General features: G+C 41.1%; 1 protein-coding gene across 1 annotated transcript in view; it reads right to left on the bottom strand.

The window, feature by feature from the left end:
- Positions 1 to 22,403, bottom strand: part of papss1 (3'-phosphoadenosine 5'-phosphosulfate synthase 1) — a 35,464-nt gene that overhangs the window by 11,597 nt on the left and 1,464 nt on the right. Inside the window, exons 3-10 of the mRNA XM_080721586.1 lie at positions 21,411 to 21,646; positions 18,244 to 18,382; positions 17,348 to 17,466; positions 16,407 to 16,520; positions 15,984 to 16,095; positions 8,146 to 8,351; positions 1,008 to 1,143; positions 65 to 333 (exon numbers count right to left, since the gene is read on the bottom strand). Of these exons, the coding sequence (XP_080577712.1) occupies positions 65 to 333; positions 1,008 to 1,143; positions 8,146 to 8,351; positions 15,984 to 16,095; positions 16,407 to 16,520; positions 17,348 to 17,466; positions 18,244 to 18,382; positions 21,411 to 21,646 (1,331 nt within the window). The remainder of the gene's footprint in view (positions 1 to 64; positions 334 to 1,007; positions 1,144 to 8,145; positions 8,352 to 15,983; positions 16,096 to 16,406; positions 16,521 to 17,347; positions 17,467 to 18,243; positions 18,383 to 21,410; positions 21,647 to 22,403) is intronic.

The raw sequence follows: 22,403 nt of genomic DNA, 5'->3' as shown, positions 1-22,403 counted from the left end.
CCCAGTACGTTGAATAGCTTTGTTACACACATACAGACACAGGATTTTCAATCTTTTCCCTTACCTCGGTAGGGCCTGCATACATCATGGGCGAGGGGAAGATGGCCACAATGGTGGTGTCTGGCTTGAGGACACCCTCGTCTAGCACCGCCGCATGCTGACGCATTCTCCAGCTCAGTGGGACATCATCGTCCTTGGTCCAGCCCCCTAGAGGGTGGAGAAGGAGCACGGGCCGACGGTAGCCCCGTTCGATCAGACGCCTGTGGGTGTCCTGCATCAGTAGTGCGTGGCCGTTGTGAACCGGATTGCGCAGCTGGAAGGCAAAAACGGCATCTGTGTGGACAGACAAATAGAGGGAGAAGTTAGTAGTTAATCTGTGTAAACATGGCTAGAAAGATTGGACACAGGGTCTGATGACATCATGACATGTGCTCATTGATGCCGTTGAAGTTAAAGGAGTAGTTCAGTGTTTCTCAGAAATTCAAATTTCAAGGTCTCCCCTTAACTCTGACAGTGTACAAATGGAACCAAATGAACCTGTTAGCGTTCATTTGGTTCCATTTATACATTGTCAGACTTATGGGTCAATTTGTACTGGGCCCTGGAATCCACTTTGAGAACCACTGGGTAGTTCGCCCAGAAAATGACTTAATTTCTATCAATTGCACACCCCACAAAGCCTTGAATTCACTTAGATTATTTCAATAATAATATATAATTTGATGATCGGCAGAGCCTCCGGACTCAAAGAACCTCTTACTTACATAGTCTCCTATTGACCGTGACCGATGACCCGGTCATCAAATTATTGGCTTAGGAATGCGACAAAAACTAAAAAGTATTTTTTATTTTTTGGGTGAACTACTCCTTTAAGACCCGGCAGGTATGCAGAGAGAAGAATAACCGACTTGTCTCCTTCAAATCCCTCTATTGAAGATCTTATAAGTGCTCTCAATGCAAGAAACACGTCAGGGTAACTGAAAGACAAAGAGAGTCAAGCCCCATACCTGCGTTCATGTCCTTGAACTTCTGTTTGAGCTCGGTTGGGGTGAGTCGGTACTGGTCCAGTCCGTCATTCCAGTAGATCCGGTCCAAAACTTGAAGGTCTCCCCCAACCAGCCAGTCTCCACTCTCCATCACCATCTGAAACAGAAGTCACAGTCACACTGATCTGATAATCAGCACAAAACCAAGCAGGATGAATACAGATTAGGCTTCATGTCGAAGTGTTCCTAAGGAAACGTGAGACCAAACTATGCTTTAAACGACCGACTCACAATGAGTTTTAAGCACTCAAACTCTCTGCAATTCGCAGAGACAAGAGCTTTGCCTAAGAACTTAAATAAGGATATAGTCTTAATAAGTGGATGTAGTCTTGTGTATCTTCCCAACCAATCACAGTACGATATTTTATGAAGTGTCTGCAACCATTCATTTCTTCCAGAGGTATGCGACACCATCAGCGGACACGTTTTGTTGTTTTGACATCACCTTCCTTGCGTTGGTTGACACTTGCTGCTCAAAGCATAAATTGGACTTTAAGTGTGCCGCATGCTCCCACCTTAGCAGCACACTGCTGCATCAAATGCAGAAAAGTTATTTCCCCTCAGGGATCACGACAAATGTTTTCATTTTTTTAAATGCCACACTACAAAACAATATTCACCGTTTGTGACAGTGAATCTTGAACATCCCTATTGGTCCATTTAACATCAATGCAAATCAGATGTCACAGTACAGTAAGGGTATTTTGGTTTGCAGGTAGGGTTTACAATATACAACATGACAATATGTGCCGTATGAAGTCTATGAACCAAATAAATAGCGTGGAAAAGTACTCTTTGAAACACTGCATTTCCTATGGTAGTGTACTCTTCATCGATATATATTTCTATTTCCGATAAGCGATAACCTGTTTTCACTTACGGGAACAATAAAGTTGACTATTATAGCATCTTATCTTTTATATATTTATAATTTGATTACTCTTGTCAGAAGAACACCACAAAACGCTGCACTGGAATCCAGTAATGGATTCAATAACGATGCAGAATAAATCACCATCCCTGGATGTCTTTTAACAAGTAACACAATGCTGAGTCGCCTGCAAATTAAGACTCTGGTGAGAACCAGAGTTTTTGCATTTCACCACATCTACATCCTTTTATTTCAACAAGCGAGTGCAGAGACAAAATATGTCTTCCAACAATAAAACACACAGATGAGCTCTTAACCGCAATGGAGAGAATCATGCCTCCCTCTCTTACAAAATTATTGTAATGCGCGAAATCCGCGAATGCTGTTATTGTTCCGGCCTGGAACTTTTGCCTGTCTCCTGTGACATTTATTCATCTTTAGTTAATGTTTCTTGAAAAAATATATGTATAATGAAACCATTGGGAGTGCTTCATGTTAATAGTAACAAATCTATGCCGGGCAAGTCAATAAAGGAAGCATATTAGCATTATTGATGTTGAGAAATGACACCACACACATTAATATTCACATGTGAGGGTGTTACAGAACAGTTTACTGTCAAATAGAGAAAGGAGAATCATCTGATTATAGTTCTTATATCATAGAGGATAATTATACAACTGGGTTGTCAGAGATCAACTGGCTAATATTATGACACAATTGTGTTTCTCTTTCCATAATTTATTACATAGTAACTACGTTAATCTTATAAATGAATTCACTGACATTTATGGGATAATTATTTGTCTATTGTGGTGGATATGCATTGTGTTTACGTAATGCCTCTTCTGTTCTCACCTTCATGACAAATGATAAATGGCCTCCATTTTTAAAGCGCCTTTATCCAAAGCTAGCAGGACATTCTCTTTCAATGGGCTACAGAGGTGAAATTCTCCTGGCATGTGCAGTTGTAGTTCCGCCGCTGCTGAAATATGACCGCCAATCTGAATTTGTATGGTTTATTTTAGCCGCCTGTGTGTGTGTGTGTGTGTGTGTGTGTGTGTGTGTGTGTGTGTGTGTGTGTGTGTGCTGCACCAGATTTCTAGTGCACACTGCCAGAAGGCATATATACAGTTTTATACTTTTAAAATTAACTTCATATGAATAGATGTCAATGGGTCTGAGCCCGGGCTGAAACCTTGCCACAAGTCTGAGATCGATATTGGAGTCACACCATTGTGCCCATATGGATCCCAAGATCCAAATAATTTAATAATATTTAAATTTGTATTTTTTATTGTTATCCATCTATTATTATATCGTTTTTTGTTTTGTTTTGTTTTTGTACGAGATGAGAGAGCTCCGTCTTGTGTCTTTAAGAACTAACGTTATATTATTGTGCTACGAGCTGATAGAAGCACTTCAGTACAGGAACATCACCGGCCTCTCCTACCTATTGTACTCTGGAGGGATGGTAGATCTGCTGTAATGCATTAAAAAATATATCATAATATATATATTATTTTGTTATAGCGGCTATTTTGTTTACAGAACTGGAAGAATATCCAGGACATGTCTTCCCTGGCCTAAGGTTTGGCGCTGACTCGTCCAGTGGTTTCCGAGTAGCCACGAAAACACACACACACACACACACACTCTCTCTCTCTCTCTCTCTCTCTCTCTCTCTCTCTAAAGGGAAAATATCATTTACCTCCAGGCCTTCGGCTGGCAGATATAATGACAGTTGATAAGGTGATAAGGGAGGGAGCCAGCCAATATAAGTCTTGTTCACATGGTTAGAAAGTCAAAATCTAACCCAAGTCTTCATAACTCTATACCAGTGTGACGTTTGGCAATTCTTCACATAAAATCCAAGAAACGATAGTTTGTTGGGTCCAAGAGTGATTTGAGCTTAGTCTAGCCGGCTTCCCGCAGAGCACCACACTTCTGTTTTGATAGAGGTGGTGAGGATCCCGTCTACATGATGTCATCAATAAACACTTGGAGCCTGAGCACTGTCAGATGGATGTAGCTTTCAGTATGCTGTGTGAACTGTTCTCCACGCTTCTGTTGAGCCCATCTGTCTCACTGATCTCAGTCCAGACCTGAGATCAGTCGTAAAGAGGCTTAACGGCTCTCAGCGTTGAAGACGTCAAAAGAACTGACGAGCCAGAATTTACCGCCTTTCACGTAACAGGAATGGAAAATGAAAACTCTGTGCAGACGAACCACAATTTGCATTTACCAAAAAATGCCTGTTTTGTGGCAAGAATTGTTGTTTTTTTAATCAGTGTTTTCTAGGGAAGCGTTAAAAATTAAGTTAATGTTGTTTTTTTTTTTTTTTATTAAGTTGGTTTATTAGAAGTCTGCATCTGCACCCAGAATCACAGTTACTATACAACAGGTGTAAGGTAAACGCAACTGGAAACTCAATATCGGTATTGTACTATAATTGCATATTGGCCAAAACATTTTATATCCTGCATCCCTAGCAATAAGGCCATTTTGGAGTTGTTAAGTGTTACCAAATCTACAGATTGCACACACGCCCAACATTTAGCAATTAAATGTGGCCCTTTACATTATACATAAGGGGGCCTTGGCCAAACAAACAATGGCTATACTGCCGTTTCCGACGTGTGGGGGGGCTCCTGTTGGACCGATAAACAGGAAAAGTGGATTAAGCACATGTAATGTGGAGCAGGTTGTTTCTGGTTGGAGAACGACGTGGATAAGGAGCAGGGAACTGACCGGCACTGGGCTGTGTTGACGGATTGGCTGTAGCCCTGAGAGTTAGACGTACACACTCGCACTAACATATACATACAACACACTCCGTAACGAGTGACACCTTAATCACAGCAAGCTGTGCACACACACTCTGGGGTGACAGGATGGAGAGGGTAAAGTAAGAGTGACAGCACTGGAAATACAGACAGCTACACACAGCACTGAAGTGAATACACACAGTGCTATCTGTTTAAGGCCAGCACTGTGGTCAGCCATTGTACAGCTACAGTAATATTCAACATTTCCATTCCATCTTAAATATTTTCGCTGACAATGACATGCCCAAAATAGGGATAGATTATTTTATAAAATGAAATATTATCGATTATTTAACACGTTGCTGAGAGGTATTAATAAATTAATTAATCCTCCAGCGTTTTTCATTGTTATAATTATTTTGCCGAGCCTCTGAACACACCATGTGACCATGATGTAAACACTCGCTGTCTGGAAGGTCGGACCTTTTTTTTTACCCGCAAAAGAACCATTTTAACCGCGGTGTTCCGTTCTTCAGTTATGGTCCGTTGAATAAAGCTTGTTTTGAACAAAAACGCAATCTGGGAAAGGAATCCGAGATAAATAGATTTTTTCTAAATCTGATAGCTATGGAGCAGATGGAGAGAAAACGTCCAGATTACGTCAGTTCTAAGCGTCGCATAGCATAACATAACATAAATGATTAAATCGATTTGTTAGATTAAGTGATGCACCGACCTCTGTCAGTAAAAGGATTCAAACCAAGCATTTGAAAGCATTTCCAGGTCAAAAGCTAACTTCCCTCCTGACCTTCAGGCAAACAAAAACCTCAATTGACAAAATTTTAACAATATTTTATCCCTAAAACTCATTTCCAGTCCATTGTGTCTGAACGGAAACACAGCGGAGCTCATCGAAAACTGAAGCCCAACGCCAATTTCTCTGAAATATGAGGACAGCTGGCGCACATATCTGGTGTTCAAATCCTTCTCTCTGCATTTTCAGCAGAGGGAGCTTTAAAATGAGCCACAGGGATTCAATTCTAAGCCCTGAGTGTTAAATCACTCAATACCACAAAGGTTACCATTACTTTTGTCTTGCGACATTGCCAGCGCACAAGTGAGCATCCAACCACACCTAATCCTCAAAAACAATGGGAACTGACCTGATTCAGACAGGCAGCTAGTAAAAATAAACGCAGCACTTCTTTGCGCACAGGGAAAGTTTTATAAAGGTAATCTAACAGTTGTCCATGCCTGGCATTGATGTCTTATTGTGGTGGAAAGGAGTGGTCATTTCGCTGGCTTTAGATAGGCCAGATAGATAGACCAGACTCAGACTAGTCAGTATGTAATCCTTGTACTATGTCAAGTTCAAAAGGATGGGATCACACTTGACCCAGCATGGATATTTGACAGTGTTTGACACTTTTAACAGTGTCTCATTTAGTACAGTTCAAAATCCTGTGCCATCGTTGATGAAGCAAACTTCCAGCTGCAGGAGGCCATTTCATTTCATGACTTATGCTAGACCATCACGTCTAACCAAGTTAAAATAATATTGTCATTGCAGGTGTAACTAAATCAAAGTGACAACTGCCAAGTCAACCTCAGCTGAGATTGAGGAAATCATTCTTGTACACGGACACCCACTAACCATGAGCTTCATCAGTTGTGAGGATTCGGGTCTGACTCCTGTTGCACATGTTTCCCCTCTACCTTCCCTCGGTTTCTCTGCACTTATCAAAATAAATTAAAAACTGCCAAATAATATAAATAAATAATATCAAACCACATAACAACCTGGGAGGCTGGAGGAGCGTTCACAAGTGAAATCTAGCCAACGAGCACAGCAGGACTCTCGTGGCTCATTCAACTACTTTGTGTCCCACATACTGTACTGTGGGCACACAGACTTACACACAACAACCTTGAGGAATCTAGCTAATATCGTATGTGTCAAGTTAATCCCCTCTGTCATTCTCTCTGTATATAAAAGCCAGAAAAAGGCACCTAAAATTCATTAGTGTTTTAGAAACACTGGACCAACCATTCTCTCCTGGCAAACCTACAGCAGGGTGGGTGGGAGAATCATTTAGTGATGTTCAAGCTCGCCATCTAGTCTACCTGAGCCCCCCTTCCCCCTCTGCTTGATGGCCTATGAGGCAGATGGAAACAATTCCTAGCGTATTTATACTTTGTGGTATATTTGGACATGGGGTATGTGTGTGTGCGCGCGTGTGTGTGTGTGTGTGTGTGTGTGTGTGTGTGTGGTGGTTGAGTATGCATGTGTGTGGGGTGTGTGTATGATCCTGTGTACAATGGCCGAGTATGAATGTTTGCGTGCGTGCATGCACGTTTGTGCATATGTATGTGAAAAGGAATGGTGGCAGAGGAGTGCATCGGTGTATGTGTGCACTGGTGTGTGACGGTGGTCCGTGCGTAAGCCTATGTGAAAGCTGCCACTAATTCCATCAGCCAGTTGAGGGCTGAAAATGCAGTGACTGGTTCACAATCTCCAATGCAGGGGCAAGTCAACACATCCAAATAAAACACGTGCAAAATGAGTGTGGCACAGACAAGATGGAGTGATTACACAAGCCGTTCCTGACCGATGGAGGAGAACAGAACAGGGCTCTGCACAATCCCTCCACTTTATTCACTATTTCCACAAGCACTGTGAGAAGTGGCCACCTAGGTGTCTGTCTTCTATCAGGGTGGGAGTCTGTGGAAGTCAGTTTGCTTTGACACGGGTGGTGTTTATCAAACAGCACGTTAGGATGGAGCCTTCTAAAGCTCTGTTTGGGAGCTGGTTGATATTACCACCAGAGTTGAGTTTCAAAACTGATCCACAGCTTTTTAGCCCCGCCATCAGGCTGAATCAAAGTGGTAACACATCTCCCAAAACGCGTAAAGCTCAGCTGGACATGCAACCATTCTGTAGCACTGTTCAAAACTTTAGGTATAACTCGGGTAAGGAAATGTGGGTTATTTTGTATTCATTAGAAAGAATGTGCCATTGCTGTAGCTTGCAAGTTTAATACAGCAAAGTTAAAGGAGCTATAGTCAACTTTTTCTTGAAAAACGGATGCTAAAATAAAAATAATGTTTCGAAAATATTTTATAAAAAAATAAGCTTCATATATGTGTTTCAATTAAAAAATGACCACAAAAAGCGTAAAATAATGATAAAATAATCATTTTGGCCCTTTGTTTACATTTACAGGGCCCGTACTTTGTTTACATCCTAGTCTGTAGACTAGGATGTACACCTACAATGAAAAAGTTGACTATAGCTCCTTTAAGTCTCTGCATAGATGTGTGCGGGATTCCAATATTCTTCAGCATCGACACACTTTTTGCCCAAGTCAAACCACCCTTCCCGTAGATCAATAAGACTTTTATAATTCAGTTATTCAAATGTTAGCTTAACAAATGGTTGCAAACAAAGACAACTTCTGACCTTGATGTAAGGGTGGTCTTTGCAGGTAGTGCCCCACTGGCGTGCACAGCGCTCTTCCTTGCGGTGCTCGTAGAACTCGGGGTTGCGCAGGATGGCCACCCTGCGGCCCTCGTAGACCAACGCGATAGCCGTTACCCCGTCTAGACGCTCCTTGTCTGCAGTGGCCACAGGCAGCACCACGGGCACCGACAGGTTGATGACACCACCTAGGGACAGGGAGACATGGAAGAGGACATAGCTTTGTGTCATGAAGTCTGGTGTCACTTAAGAGATTTTCATTTTCATGCTTTACGGGTCCTTTGTGCTACAGCACTGGTCTGAAAGAATACCTGCTCAGTACACTAAATAGACAGAGTATCAGTTATCATTAAATTAAAGCAAAAAGACAGTAAATGGTCGAGGATGACCTATGCGATCAAGAGTCTACTACTGTTAGATTTGAGCAGGTGCATGGCAAGGTATGGCTCAATGAGACCTTTGTGAATTTGACCTGAAAGGGCCATCTGTGTTACTCCATAGATGAGATTAGGAAGTGTCACGTCTACAAAATTCAAGTAAGCATGTTATAGCCACGTCTACCTGCCTTCCTGCTTCATCGTGTGTTAGCCTAGTCATGACTTATTTCTGTTTTGCCAACTTCAGGAACATGAAACTGCACTTTAATCAATCTGTGTAAAAACAAGATAGGCATCTAGGAAAAGCAATAGGCAGGAAGTCATTACAGAGTGCCGAGATCCTGACCATATAACACCAGCGGCAACAGGACAGGGCTACACGAGCTGGCATGCATGCTTTGCTTTTAGGCAGCTCGCGAGCCTGATTCTACAGTTAGCCTTATTCACGGCCCGCCCACCTACTTCCGTTTCTCAGTTTTCCCCGGGTGCTGACTTCAATTTAGAAGGGGAAACTATACTGGACTTAAAGCCAACAAATCATTATTTCTAACAGTAAAGTAAATTATAGTGCTTTGTGCCGTTTAGTATCTTGTGTTCTTGATCATGATGGCCGTATTTTATACTTTACTATTCGGAAATTGCATTAAATTTGCGATTTCTGTGCTAACTCCATAGGCTGTGGTAGGATTTACCCCTTCAAAATGTGACTTCAGCACCCGTGGGATGCTTAGTGGGCGGGCCGTGAATTAGGCTAGTTACAGTGGGTCTGCAACTTGGAGTAACAGCAAAAAGACACAGTAATGTTATACACTTTGTCAAAACAGTGCCTTGCTCTAGCCAATTGTCTCGACAGTTAATGAGGGTTAATAGAATGTTATTGCCCTCCTAGTGATGCTTGATTATTGTCTCCACCAGCCGAAGGCTGAGGGAGAGTATGTTTTCCCCTCCGTCCGTCCGTGTGTCCGTCCGTCCGTCCGTCCGTCCGTCCGTGCGTGCGTCCGTGCGTGCGTCCTCGCAGTTTGTGAGCACCTAATCTCAGTCGCCGTTGGCCCGGACGCTGCCAAACTGAGCACACACACTCCCTGGATGGCAATCTAGAACCTCTGCCCCACATTTTTCAAATCAGCCTCATGGTGGCGCTATAACAGGCCAATTTGTGTGGCCTGGTTGTTACCAGCTAATCTCCGGCGCCGTTGGCCCGATCGCTGCCAAACTGAGCACACACACTCCCTGGATACCAAATCAGAACCTCTGCCCCACATTTTTCAAATCAGCCTCATGGTGGCGCTATAACAGGCCGATTTGTGTAGCCTGGTGGAGACCTGTGCTCGGAAGAGCACTGCTTCTAGTTGTTCCATGTTTTGTTCAACTGCAGGTGAGGGATACTAAAATGGTGAATGGCATAGCCATTGGTTATTTTACCAATAACATCAACACAAATAATTACAGCAGTATCTCATTGCCTTTGCCTACAGATTGCAGTTCAAATCTCCTACGGTAAAATAATTTCCATCAAAGCAAGCAGGAACTCAGATGAGCAATGTCCAAGCTCAGAACTCATGTCAGATGCATGGGTTAAATGAACCATTAAATACAAGGTCCTGGTGATAGATCATGCTCTCAGGCTCTTGCATTTGGGATTTTGGCCGTCATAGGCCCATAGCTGGCTGGGAGGAGGGGGTAGAACAGGCCTATTAGCTGGGTCTGGGTTAAGATAAAGGAGCGCTTGTTTTCAGTGGAGATGACAGAGGCGCGCCGTCTCAGGCGACCCTGAACCACGCGAGACACCACGGAGCGAGCAGTAGCGAGGTCGCATGAGCCGACTCAGTGCCGTTAGAAGTTGTAAACCAGGGGGCCAGAATAGTAAATCATCCTCCCCCTGATTTTCGGCACCTCCGCGCAGTCCAAGAGAACACAGCGGAGTGCGCCCTACCTCCGGTTCAGCAAATAACAAGCTTCCGCGGGCGGGTCTTATCTTAACCCAAACCGTGTTTTGATACACGCATACATACTGTATAGCTGTCTGGGTGGACATAGAGATAGGAGGGACTGGACTATGGCAACTCACCGGCCCGCGGCCGGTACTGTCACAGGGTACGACACACAGCTGGTTCCAATCACATACACTCACATGCACACACTCCTGCCTAATGTCCAGACATCTTTGTTTATTTTTCGGCCCATTTTGACGACTGAAAAATGCGAATTTCCGATTCGTATTCATCTCTCTGCTTCCTGACCATGACCGAGGCTATTATTAAATATATTTGTTTTGTTATCGTTGTGGGGGAAAAACTGGCACAGATGAGGATCAATCCCTCACTGCGATATCATTCTTCCATTGTGAAATCCCTAGAAGGAAGCAGTACGAACAGACAAATGATGGTTTGTGGTGTCAATCAATACAGAGCCTTCTTCCTTTTCCTCTCCTCATGTTTCTGCCTCTCTAGGACAAACACACGAAACCAGAGAAATGGGTCTTTTCACATCAACATGTTTCTGCTTCCGACCATGCCCAGACAAAACCAAACCAACCCTCTCTGTTTGGCTGGCTACCTTGTGGGCACAGGAGATTGGATCTAAAGTAAAATCAAGCCAGGTTTTTTAGCTCGGAGTGTTCCTTGCTTGATATAGTCTGATGCTGCTTCAGTGAGAATAGTTGTAATGTATACCTGTGGAGCTGCTCTGATAATGAAATACAGACTATGGCACATTTCAAATTATTTCACGGCATTTTTTTACAGTGTGTGCATGTGTGTTGTGAGAGGAAAAAAAAGGATCCTGGCAACAAAAACTCCCAGCTGAAGGGTTAGTTTTATATGGGTAATAAAAGTTAATTGACTCTTACTTGGAATTTCAAACAATACATGGGAAATTGCTGTAATTACACAGTTCCACTAATCCAAAGGTCTGGATTATGGCAAAGGCATCTGACAGCATTCCTTGAGCATGAATCTACATACCACCTTTGTTTTTGAAATACCTAAAAATGACTCTGGCGTTTTTCTCTCAAATATAAAAACAGTCTCAATTCCTTAGAATCACAATGCATGGCATCATGTCTTCATAACTATGATTCATTATGGCATTTCTCTTTTTAAAACTCTGTACAGATTTAAGCCATGTGGCTGACATCTTTATCCAAAGTGAATTAGAAAAAGCAGAGGAGTGGTTCAGTGTCGGGGTGCCTGGTGGCCCAGTCAGTTTAGTGCACAGACCACATGCTCCTACTGAGTGCCAGCACCCGGGATCGAATCCATCCCCTGTCTTGTCTCACATCTCTCCTCCCTTTGCCCTTGGTTTCCCAGACTCCCTCCTGTCTCCCCTACAATTGAGTGAACCCTTAATTTATGCATTGTCACATTTGTCGTATGACAGCATCACTCGCCAGAAAATAACTGATTGTCAACTAGTAGAAAATAATGTATTTACAGTTCAACAGCTAATATAATAGAATTTATATGGCACCTTGATGTAAACTCACTAGAAACTACCTCCAATTCACCACTTGAATTGGATCCTTTTCAGGTGTTAGAACAGGCAAGAACTTTGGAGTGGTTAGCAGAAGTCATGTGACCACCATCGATATTACACACACGCAAGCTGCTGTTGGGATCCAATCTGTGACCATTAAAATACAGAAGCTTATCCTCACACGCCAAGTCATTCTACCATTTCAACCTGGCTTCTCATCCCTGCAGTACATAATAAATGATGTACATACCGAATTTCCCCCAGCTGCTCAGCCAACACCACATCACACATCATCCAGCATTTTTACCAGGTGTGTGTGCGCCATTTGAAAAGCCTATGCCTTTTTGGTCAGAAATGTGGCTTTATTTTTGTGGAGTAAATCTTCTTTGTATTCATTACTAAAAATGTGTATGATGCCACAATGAATGACTGAAATAAACTAAACTAAACTAAACTAAACCGTCAGGATTTGTTTAAAGGTGGTAATCCAGGTTCATAGGAACATGGCAAAAAAAAAAAAAAAAAAAAAACGAGGGAGAAAAAAAAGAGGGAAGAATTGACATTTTAAGCATACTAGAACTGATAATCTTATCCAGAGTGACTATGAGAACCAGCTATAGAAAAAGCTGTATACATAAAATAAAAAAGGCGCAGCCTGGGGTTACGTATATAGAATGGAATATAACTGAACAGTGAGCCAACCTGGAAACCATTGGGTTCTCGTTTTGAACACCTGAGCTCATGCTGCTGCACCTCTGACTCGTCGTGAAAATGTGTGCAAATCTTTGAATATATGTATTTTTAAAGCAAACATTTGTAACTCAAATTTTGCTTCTGGGTGGTCCCTGGAACTAAATATTTTGAGACGCGGGTCAGTAGCCAAATAAATATCAGTTTGGGGGTCCTTCACATGAAAAGGTTTGAGAACCACTGACATAGTAGTCTCTCAAGAACAGACTAACTGAGCTCCAGTTAAGTGAAAAGGACCTTTTCTTTGACGATGGCTGGCCAGATTGCTGACATAGAAACATAGGTTTTTCAAAAAACCTTAGAAGGATTCAAAAGACACTTATGGAATCGGGTCAAAATTCAAATTTTCACAATTTTTCAAAAATAGCAGATCTACAAGCTCGCAGCGCGGCACTCGGTGCCGCGCTGTGAGCTTGTATATCTGCTGTTTTTCAATAGTTAAAGCATAAAATAATGATACACTATAATGTGTACCCGTTCTAAATGGGTTAAGGGTGACCACCTTCAGTGGGCTGACAGCAGAACATGATCAATGCGTTAACCTAAGTAAAAGCACAAGCAACAAAATGTGTGTATAATAATGCTGTGTGTTAAGTAATTAATGACATTCTCCCAATACATAATACAATTATATTTAGTTCAGCCAAAATCAATCGCACACTCCATCAAGCCTTGAATTTGGGGACATGTTTTTGTTTTTGTCATCCAATAATTGAACCAACGGGTCTTCAGTAGGAGACTGTCGTCTCAGGAATGCGACAAAAACTAAAGTCTCCATGATGAATTCAAGGCTTCATGTAGAGTGTAATTGATAGAAAATATGTCATTTTAGGGGTGAACTACTCCTTTAAATGTATGTAGTGTGTAAATTACATTATGCATTGCAAATCTTAACTCATTGACTGCTAACATTGTTTTTCGACTTTGGTCGTTCCCTGCCACTCTTTTTCGTTTTTCTTACCTTTTAAAAGTGGTCACATCATATCTGGAATAAGGGTATGGTAAAATAAAGCCCTTTCCGAATAACAATTTAGACAAAACTATTCTTGTGTGTGATTCAGTATAGGATGTTTAGAAACCCTTGCCTGTGCCAACACTTTATGAACATAGCCAACATCTAAACACTTTTCACCAAAGGACCAGTGTGAGACAAATAACATGCTGAAAACTGTAAACAGTTAAGTATATGTGCATCATCAATTCTGTAAGCACACAGCACCACCTAGCGGCAAAGGATTAGTACAGCATCTCTGACTTGGTACCTGAATAAAAGCATTAAAGGACAATCTAAATTCAATTATAATACTCAGGGTTTGGTACTCATTGTATTTTTAAGGTTAGATAGCTATTCATGTTAGATCAATAAGTGACAAATTGTGGTATCAACTTTTTTCTTCTTTTTTTTACAACAAGGGTTCATATTTTAGATTGTAATTAGAGAGAAGAAGAGTGTTAAAATGTTTTCATGTACTGCTTTATATTGTTTTAGCAATTTTAGTATTTTGATTTCAGTGGGTGGGGAGCATATTTAGACATATAAGTGGCTAAATATGTCTTTTTAGACACAATAAGCCGGCAATTTCTTTGTTACTATTTACACCAGCCCCCACAAGTCACATCTGCCCATGAAAGATTGTGGTGCATCTTGGGAATGGGTTTATTGTGTCTAAAAATACCTATTTAGCCACTTACATGAATGCCCCCAACCTGGGGGCATGCATGCAAATCAAAATTGTTAAAATCACTAAAACGATAGAAAGAAGTAAATGAAAACATCATCTTTTCTTTTCTCTAATGACAATCTAAAATACGAACCCTTGTTGTAAAAAAAAAACAACGTTTTCCTTAACATAATTGGTCCCCACTAATGCTCATTATAAAATGAATCTCCTACTCTGTCTGTGGAGTGTTGTGGAGACTGTCTCATAGGAGGGCTATATGGACACTTCAGAAACCTGCTTACCAGTGACATCATCATTACGAAAAAATGACAAACTGTCATCTGGTTTCTTCGTAACAATATGTACGCGGTACTCCCCTCATGTGATCTACAAAAATATCACAAATCACACCCAGTGTTAAGTTAGTGGTGCTTTTTAAATAATACCATCAATACCATGGGGGCAAACACAAAATGAGTTGGGGATATATGGTATAGTATATCTGATATAGTCTATATATCATAACTGAGGTATGATGATATACTTTAATTTCAAAAAGGGAGATTTACATTGTCACAGAACAGAAATGTGAAACGACAAATCATAAGGAGGCTGCCCAGTTTTAAGAAGTTAGAATATCATCATAAGTTAAAGTATACCTTTGGTTCAAAGTGGCGCCAAAAATGTGCTACATTTGTGTCAATTTGCTTCAAATGCGATGTGACGTATTTCCAAACAGCACGGAGGTTTGTCACTCAAAACCATTTGCATAGGCCGTGCGCACTTATCTTTAGCAAGCGAACACCTTCACACTATAACACTGTGCCAGCTATTTTAAAATGGTGCAGAAGAGACGAGTGGAGTGTGGAGTGCTGAGCGCAGCACTGTGAACGAGGCAGAGCTGCTAAATGTGGGCAAGTGTGTGTGTGTGTGTGTGTGTGTGTGTGTGTGTGTGTGTGTGTGTGTGTGTGTGTGTGTGTGTGTGTGTGTGTGTGTGTGTGTGTGTGTGTGTGTGTGTGTAGCTGCAGAGCAAGAAAAATGGAGGTTGTTTTCTTGACGTTTCTACCAGAGAAGAGATATAGGAGAATACACGGCTGGGATCGATAGTGAGGAAGACGAGTTATGAAACCATTTCAAATATTCAGCAACAAGATGCATTGTTTGTGACAACAATAAAGCCTTTTTGTTGCTGTCCACACTAGAAGTGAGTATAAGCAATGGAAGGGCGGCCCAGCTTCTAGTATAAATAACAAGGCACGCTCTGCTGGTGCACAAGTAGGCCATACATGGCCACGAGTGCACAAGAAGCAAGTTGGCAGAGTGCAGTCTAATTCCATTTTTGAAAAGAGAGGTTGGGCTATTTATGAGTTAATGAGTATTTATGAGTCCTGCGAAGCTTGGCCAACGTGGGATGGGGCGGGACATACGTACAAAACAGACAAAGCTAGATGTGAGACATACGTACAAACAGACAAAGCCAGATATAGGAGCGGTTAGCACCACTCAAAAAGCTAGTAAATCAACAATTACACTAATGACATTCACAAAAGCGTTTTACCGTCCAGTAGACAGTCAAAATGGAGACACTGCAGGAATTCCCTCTCTCTCATAAAGCCGTTGAGGGGAGTGGCCCACCCTTCAGCCAGAACCTGCACCCACTGCATGTCCACCTGAAAAAAACACACACACACACACACACACACACACACACACACACACACACACACACACACACACACACACACACACACACACACACACACACACACACACACACACACACACACACACACACACACACACACACACACACACACAATAAATGTATGCTCTGTCATACAAATGCACATTTCTTTAATTAAATGTAATTAAAAAGATCAACTTCCTGTTGATTTTGCTATTTGAAGATCCAGGTCCGGGTCTTCCTCCTAATTTAAATAATAAAATCAACCTGAGGTTTTTATCCCCACAAAAAACGTACCTTCCCAATCTGAACAGCAGGCAGAGTCTCAGCATCAGCCTTGGCCAGGTCCAGCTTATTCTCTTGTACATAAAGCTCCTTCACCTCATAGGAAGCATCCACTGGCACTATATCCTGGAGAAACAACAGTCATGTCCAAATGATCAAAACAGACATAAAATGCAGAGTAGTATCACAATACAACAGTGTGCAGTGTGAGTGCACATGGAACAACACACCAACACAATGAAATAAAACTGAAAAGAGCAGAACAGATACAGCACACAACAGAAAATAATAATCAGACTAATTAGAACATAATAGCTAGGAATCCTGTGTCTTGGTAGAACAGTCCTGTTATTCTTATTACATTATATATATTATCAATATAACAGTATTGTTGAAAGAAAAATGGTTTCATGATTCAAAGTTGCCATATTGACACAAGACAGCATAGAAAAGGGTATCTCTGCTTCCATCTAGTGGTGAAAACCTAGATGACCTTTGGTACAGTTCCATTGAACAGTTCTCACCTTCTAGCATTATTCTGAACTTCTGTTATCTCAAAATGTCATGGTGCTGATGAACTCCTGATGAACTCCTGGTGAACTCCCCTCCAACTGTATGTTCCCCATTTTCAACTGTTTTTATTGTATTTGTGATACTTGCTTTGGCAATGTAAACATATGTTTTCTCATGCCAATAAAGCTCCTTTGAATTGAATTGAAAATTGAATTGAACTCTTGGGCCCTGGTTCCACTGCCCTAAATGACTGAGCCACCTGTCACTCCTAATATGTATCTCTTGATCTGGCATTTAAGCTGTAGTTGCAGCCATGACAGTCATGTATTCGAATGCTCTCTGACCAATGTACTAATCCTAATTAACCCAGTTGCCCCAGAAGTAATCGGTGTGATTTGCCTTTCAAACACAGAGTAGCAGAGTGATGTATTGCCTCTCACCCTCTCCTGAAGCAAGTCAATGAGCTGCTGTATGCACTCATTGACACTGCAGGAGTCAGTCTTCAGCACCAGCTCTGGAGCCTCAGGCTTCTCGTATTCAGAGTCAATACCGGTGAACCCTGACAAGAAATAAAATGAAATTGTTCACATTTTTTTTATATTCATCAGCTAATTAAATTCATTATTGTTTTCTTTACAGCCTCTAAATCACTACAACTTGTGTTTCATTTTTAACTATTTACTTGAAGTCTGATAAGCAAGCATAACCTTATTTACATAGAGTAAATGCGGTTAGGGAGGGAGTAGGGAATCATTGTCTCTTACTAAAGGATTATGTTTTGGAGCTTGAAATGTAAAAAGTATTGGCATCAAAATGAGAGGGGGAAAAATTGTTTATGGTGATAATATTTTACAAAATTATTTAGATTGAAATTATGTCAGGCACCATCTTGCAGCCTTAACCAATTTCCCCCTCCCAAGTTTTTCTATAGATTTCTTTCACATACACATACAGGCCTTTTAGTGTACAAAACAGTATTAATAACATTCGCAGCCATCTTGAACTGTCGGCTACAAAATGAGAAGTTCTTCCTCCCTCGCAAGTTAAGAAGAGATAAGATCCCCTTCCTCTTATATAAAAACTCCCCCAACAAGTGTTGCAACAAGCAGTAGTCAATAAAATGCTGCTTCTGATATTTAACCAAATGACTAAAGTTTGTTGGTCAATCATATACCGTAATTTAGCAATACACCTTCACAATTCAGAAAAGACCTTAAGGCATGGTGTAGTAGTATACTGTATAAGATATTTAAGTAACATCATAAAACAGCCAGATGTCCTCATTAAATATAGCCCAAATCAGATAATAAATCATATTAAACTATAGTCTTTCTACCTCTTATCTCCCCGGCCCTGGCTCTCTTGTAAAGTCCCTTTACGTCCCTCTGCTCGCACACATCCAGGGGCGCGTCCACAAACACCTCAAAGAAAGGCAAGCCTGCTGCCTCATGGATCTTCCGTGCATTAAGGCGATCCTAACAGACAAGGATCAAAGACATGGAGAAGTTATACACAAGGGCAAATTAGTTTGCATTATCAAAATACTAAGCTGAAGAAATACTGAATGTAGCAGTATCTGTAAGAGGTTGCAAAGCTGCATCTTGCTCCTAAATAATGTATGTTTATGTTCTGCGAAGCGAAGGTACTCTGGCTCAAAACATTATTTGTCAGGGAGAAGTTTTCATTTGATTACAATTGAGCAAGTACGGACTTGCACTGCAGAAGTACTCTTGCATTGCATTGAATTCTAAACTGCGAATGAAATGCCTACACTACAGTATGTAGCTTATATTTTAATCATGAACATAAATATAAACTGCTTAATGTGCACTGACAATGGGTCTTATTCACGAAACGTGCAAACAATCTTAACACTTGACGTTAATGACTCCGCTCTTCAGATGTTCCAAAACCTTTTCCACAGGCTCAACACCACACCACTCCACACCACACAGCCCACTTGTGCCAGGTTTTCCCTACTACAAAGACCTGGGTAGAGTGGTGTGAAAGTGGTACTAAACGTGGTACTAAAAGGTATCCAATCTAGAGTAGGTCTGAGCTAGGCCAAACAGGGCCAAACACTTCATAATGACTGATCACTCACTGACTTTTCATTTAGACTACCAGGATATAGTTGTAATACATGATAATAGATTCTATTGTGTTATAGCCACTATTATAATCTATTATAGTATATTATAATTATCATAGTAATACATTAATACTTTATAGTGTATTATAATCACAGTTATAATCCATTATAGTGTATTATAATTTAGGATAGTTGTAATACAAATTTATATTGTATTATAATCACAGTTAAAATGGTCAATTTGTTTCTTACCGATAGGGGTACTTTTGTGTAATGGAAAATGTAGATATTTTTATGTGGTGCGGTGCGGTGTGGTGTAGTGTGGTGTGGTGCTAAAGCTGCAGTCGAAAAGGGGCTAATGTGTCGCAATGTGATGTGTGAGGTTGCAGATTGCCTATTTTTTGTATTTCTGAAGGTTTTGTTGCATTTCCTGAAAAGTAACGGCTTTGGACAATATACAATATTTCCACCTAACAGCGACGTTATGATGAGATAACTTATTAGCAATTTATTTTTGTTTTTTTAACCTCCGTTTACGACTGCTCTGTATTGTTGATGCTTCTTCTTTTGTTTTGTTTTTGTTTTTTTGCTGTACACAACAGTTACAGTACCATTTTCTTTTCATAGTTCCCTGTAATTTTGTAACCTTGCTGTGCTGCCTCTGGGCGACTGATTTTCTTGGGATAATAAAGTTATCTATCTATCCATCCATCCAATTTGTTCGTTGGTACATAAAGCTCACATGTGCTCTGACAAGTGTCTGGAAACATGTGTGAAGATATTTAGAATTAGAATGCCTTATTCTTTATGCTAAATCAATTACAGTATTGCAAAATCTCATTAACAAGTCAAATTCAAAGCATTAAAGGACAACTTTAGTTTTTTACAACAAGGGTTCATATTTTAGATAGCAATTAAAGAATATAAAACATGAGTGTTAAAATTATTTCATTTACTTCTTTCTATTGTTTTAGAGATTCTTATTTCAGTGTTTGGGGGCATGCGTACAAGTGGCTAAATATGTCATTTTACACAGAATAAGCCCATTTCCTAGATACAACGCAACCTTTCATGGTTGGTTGTGACTTATGGGGGCTAGAAGTGTTACTGTAAATAGCAATAAAGAAACTGCTGGCTTTATTGTGTCTAAAAAGACATATTTAGCCACTTGTACGCATGCCCCCATGCATACACATGCCCCACATTTTAGCACGGTAAACGTGATAAAACAATAGAACGAAGCAAATGAAAACATTTTAACACTCACTTTTTCTTTTCTCTAATTACAATCTAAAATATGAACCCTTGTTGTAAAAAAATAAAGTTGTCCTTTAAGAAATGTATATTTTAGTTGAAGCATTCAGAGCTACATAATTATGTCTTTCAGCGCGTTTCTGCCAATGTGTTTGCAATATCATATCTTACTTTTCCAGGAAACCCATGGTCACGGTTATGCAGTTACTTTATTCAACTGTAATAGCAATTATCCAACTTGTTGATCACATGAACACCATAAAAATACAATTCAGTCTTAACATGAAGATGTAGCCTGGATAACATCTGTGTTCATTCTCAGTACAGGAGGGACAGTGAATAGAATGGTTTGCAAAGCAAGCATTTATACTTGGTGATCAATAAAGCTCTGATCCATATTGGATAGCAGTTGCCCAGAGTCCTGCATGCTGCTGCATTCCTGCTTTAAAGCAACTTTTCTTTTTGTCAGTTTTTCGGTAGAACAATGTAGGCCCCTATGGGGGGATCTCTCCATTCCGACATGTCGCCACTCCGACAGTGACTTCTTATTGTCGGAGTGGCAACACTTCCATAGAGGTTAAGGTTAGGGTTAGGGTAATAGATAGGGTTAGTGTCTGTCGGAAAGGAGACATGTCGGAATGGAGAGATGCACCCGGCCCCTAAATAGTATCCTAAAGAGTTTTAGCAGCTTTAGCCCACTATTATCTGTGCCTGTGATGATGTCTGTGCTTAAACCTTACATTGTTTTTTCCCCACTACTAATTTACACATTAGAGCCACTCCCACCAACTTCCAATAATGTGCCAGGGAATCACAAACACAATATCTACAACTAAGCTATTAACATGATGTGAGGCGGAGTTGCCAGCTTGTAGATCTGTTCTTTTTCACGAGTGACACTGTGACACCCATTTACAAATGACTGGTATTCATAATTTGATACACCTGACCCGTGTACACAAATCAAGGCTGTACATGGACATTGTCCTTTACTTTAGGAGCAAGTATACACAAATATTTAGTAGCACTTTAAGAAGAGTTCTGTGAAAATTAGGCCCAATACGTGAATGTTCTTCATCCACAACATTAACACCCATCTCAAACCCTCCCCTCTTCTACCTTTTGCCATTGTCACACCCGTCTCCTTCGGCACTCACCCTGCTATAGGGAGAGATGAAGCTGGCAATGCAGACGAGGCCGGCATCAGCGAATAGCCGGGCCACTTCAGCGATGCGTCTGATGTTCTCCTCGCGGTCCTCAGGGGTGAAGCCCAGGTTCTTGTTGAGGCCCTGGCGGATGTTGTCCCCGTCAAGGGTGTAGCAGGGGATGCCATGACAGACTAGGTACTCCTCCAGCGCCATGCTGACCGTGGTCTTCCCAGCCCCGGACAAACCTAATGTTTAAGGGGGAGGGAAGTTGGGAACCAATATTAAAACTAGAAGCAGTGCTCTTCCGAGCACAGGTCTCCACCAGGTCATGTAGGTCCTGGTAGCGCTAAATGTGAAAAGGGTGCAACGTCTTCTCTGGCCTTTAACGGCAATGTGGCCCTGCATGCATGACTTGAGGCGTTTTGTTCCAAAAATGTGTTTGGAAAAAGTTGACCTGCTGGTGGCGCTATAACAGGTCAATGTAAAAAGAGTGGCATTTGTTCCTTGACATAGTGGGAATGTGCGTGCAGAATTTCTCTGTAATCACAAGCTGCGTTCATGATTTAAGTGATTTTGTTCAAAATGGACCAATCCTGCAAACTTTGGAAGCCAGTGTTGGCCCATTAGGATGGAACATGAAATATCGGACAGATCTGTCTTGATCATATGACTATAGAGATACTGTGTAGTGATTTGCATGATTTTTAGAGAAAATCTCAAGGAATAATAGGAATAAAATGTGTTTTACATAAGGCGGCCTCCTGGTGGCGCTATAAAAGGCAGATATGAAAAAAGCAGGGCAAAGGTTTTTCCTTGGCCTCTAGGGAGTGCACATACAAAGTTGTACACCGATCAGTGGAGTTATAGGTAAAAACACAAATTGGCAAGTTATAGCGCCACCATGAGGCTGATTTGAAAATATTTAAGTGGCATTTATTCCTCTGCCTATTGGGAATGTGCATGCACAATTTCACCAAAATCGCACACTGCGTTCATGATTTC

The sequence above is a fragment of the Nannobrachium achirus genome (assembly GCF_963921795.1).
Source record: "Nannobrachium achirus genome assembly, chromosome: 3".
Lineage (NCBI taxonomy): Eukaryota > Metazoa > Chordata > Actinopteri > Myctophiformes > Myctophidae > Nannobrachium > Nannobrachium achirus.
Note: the sequence above shows the minus strand (reverse complement) of the source record. Positions and strands in the feature narration are given on the sequence as shown.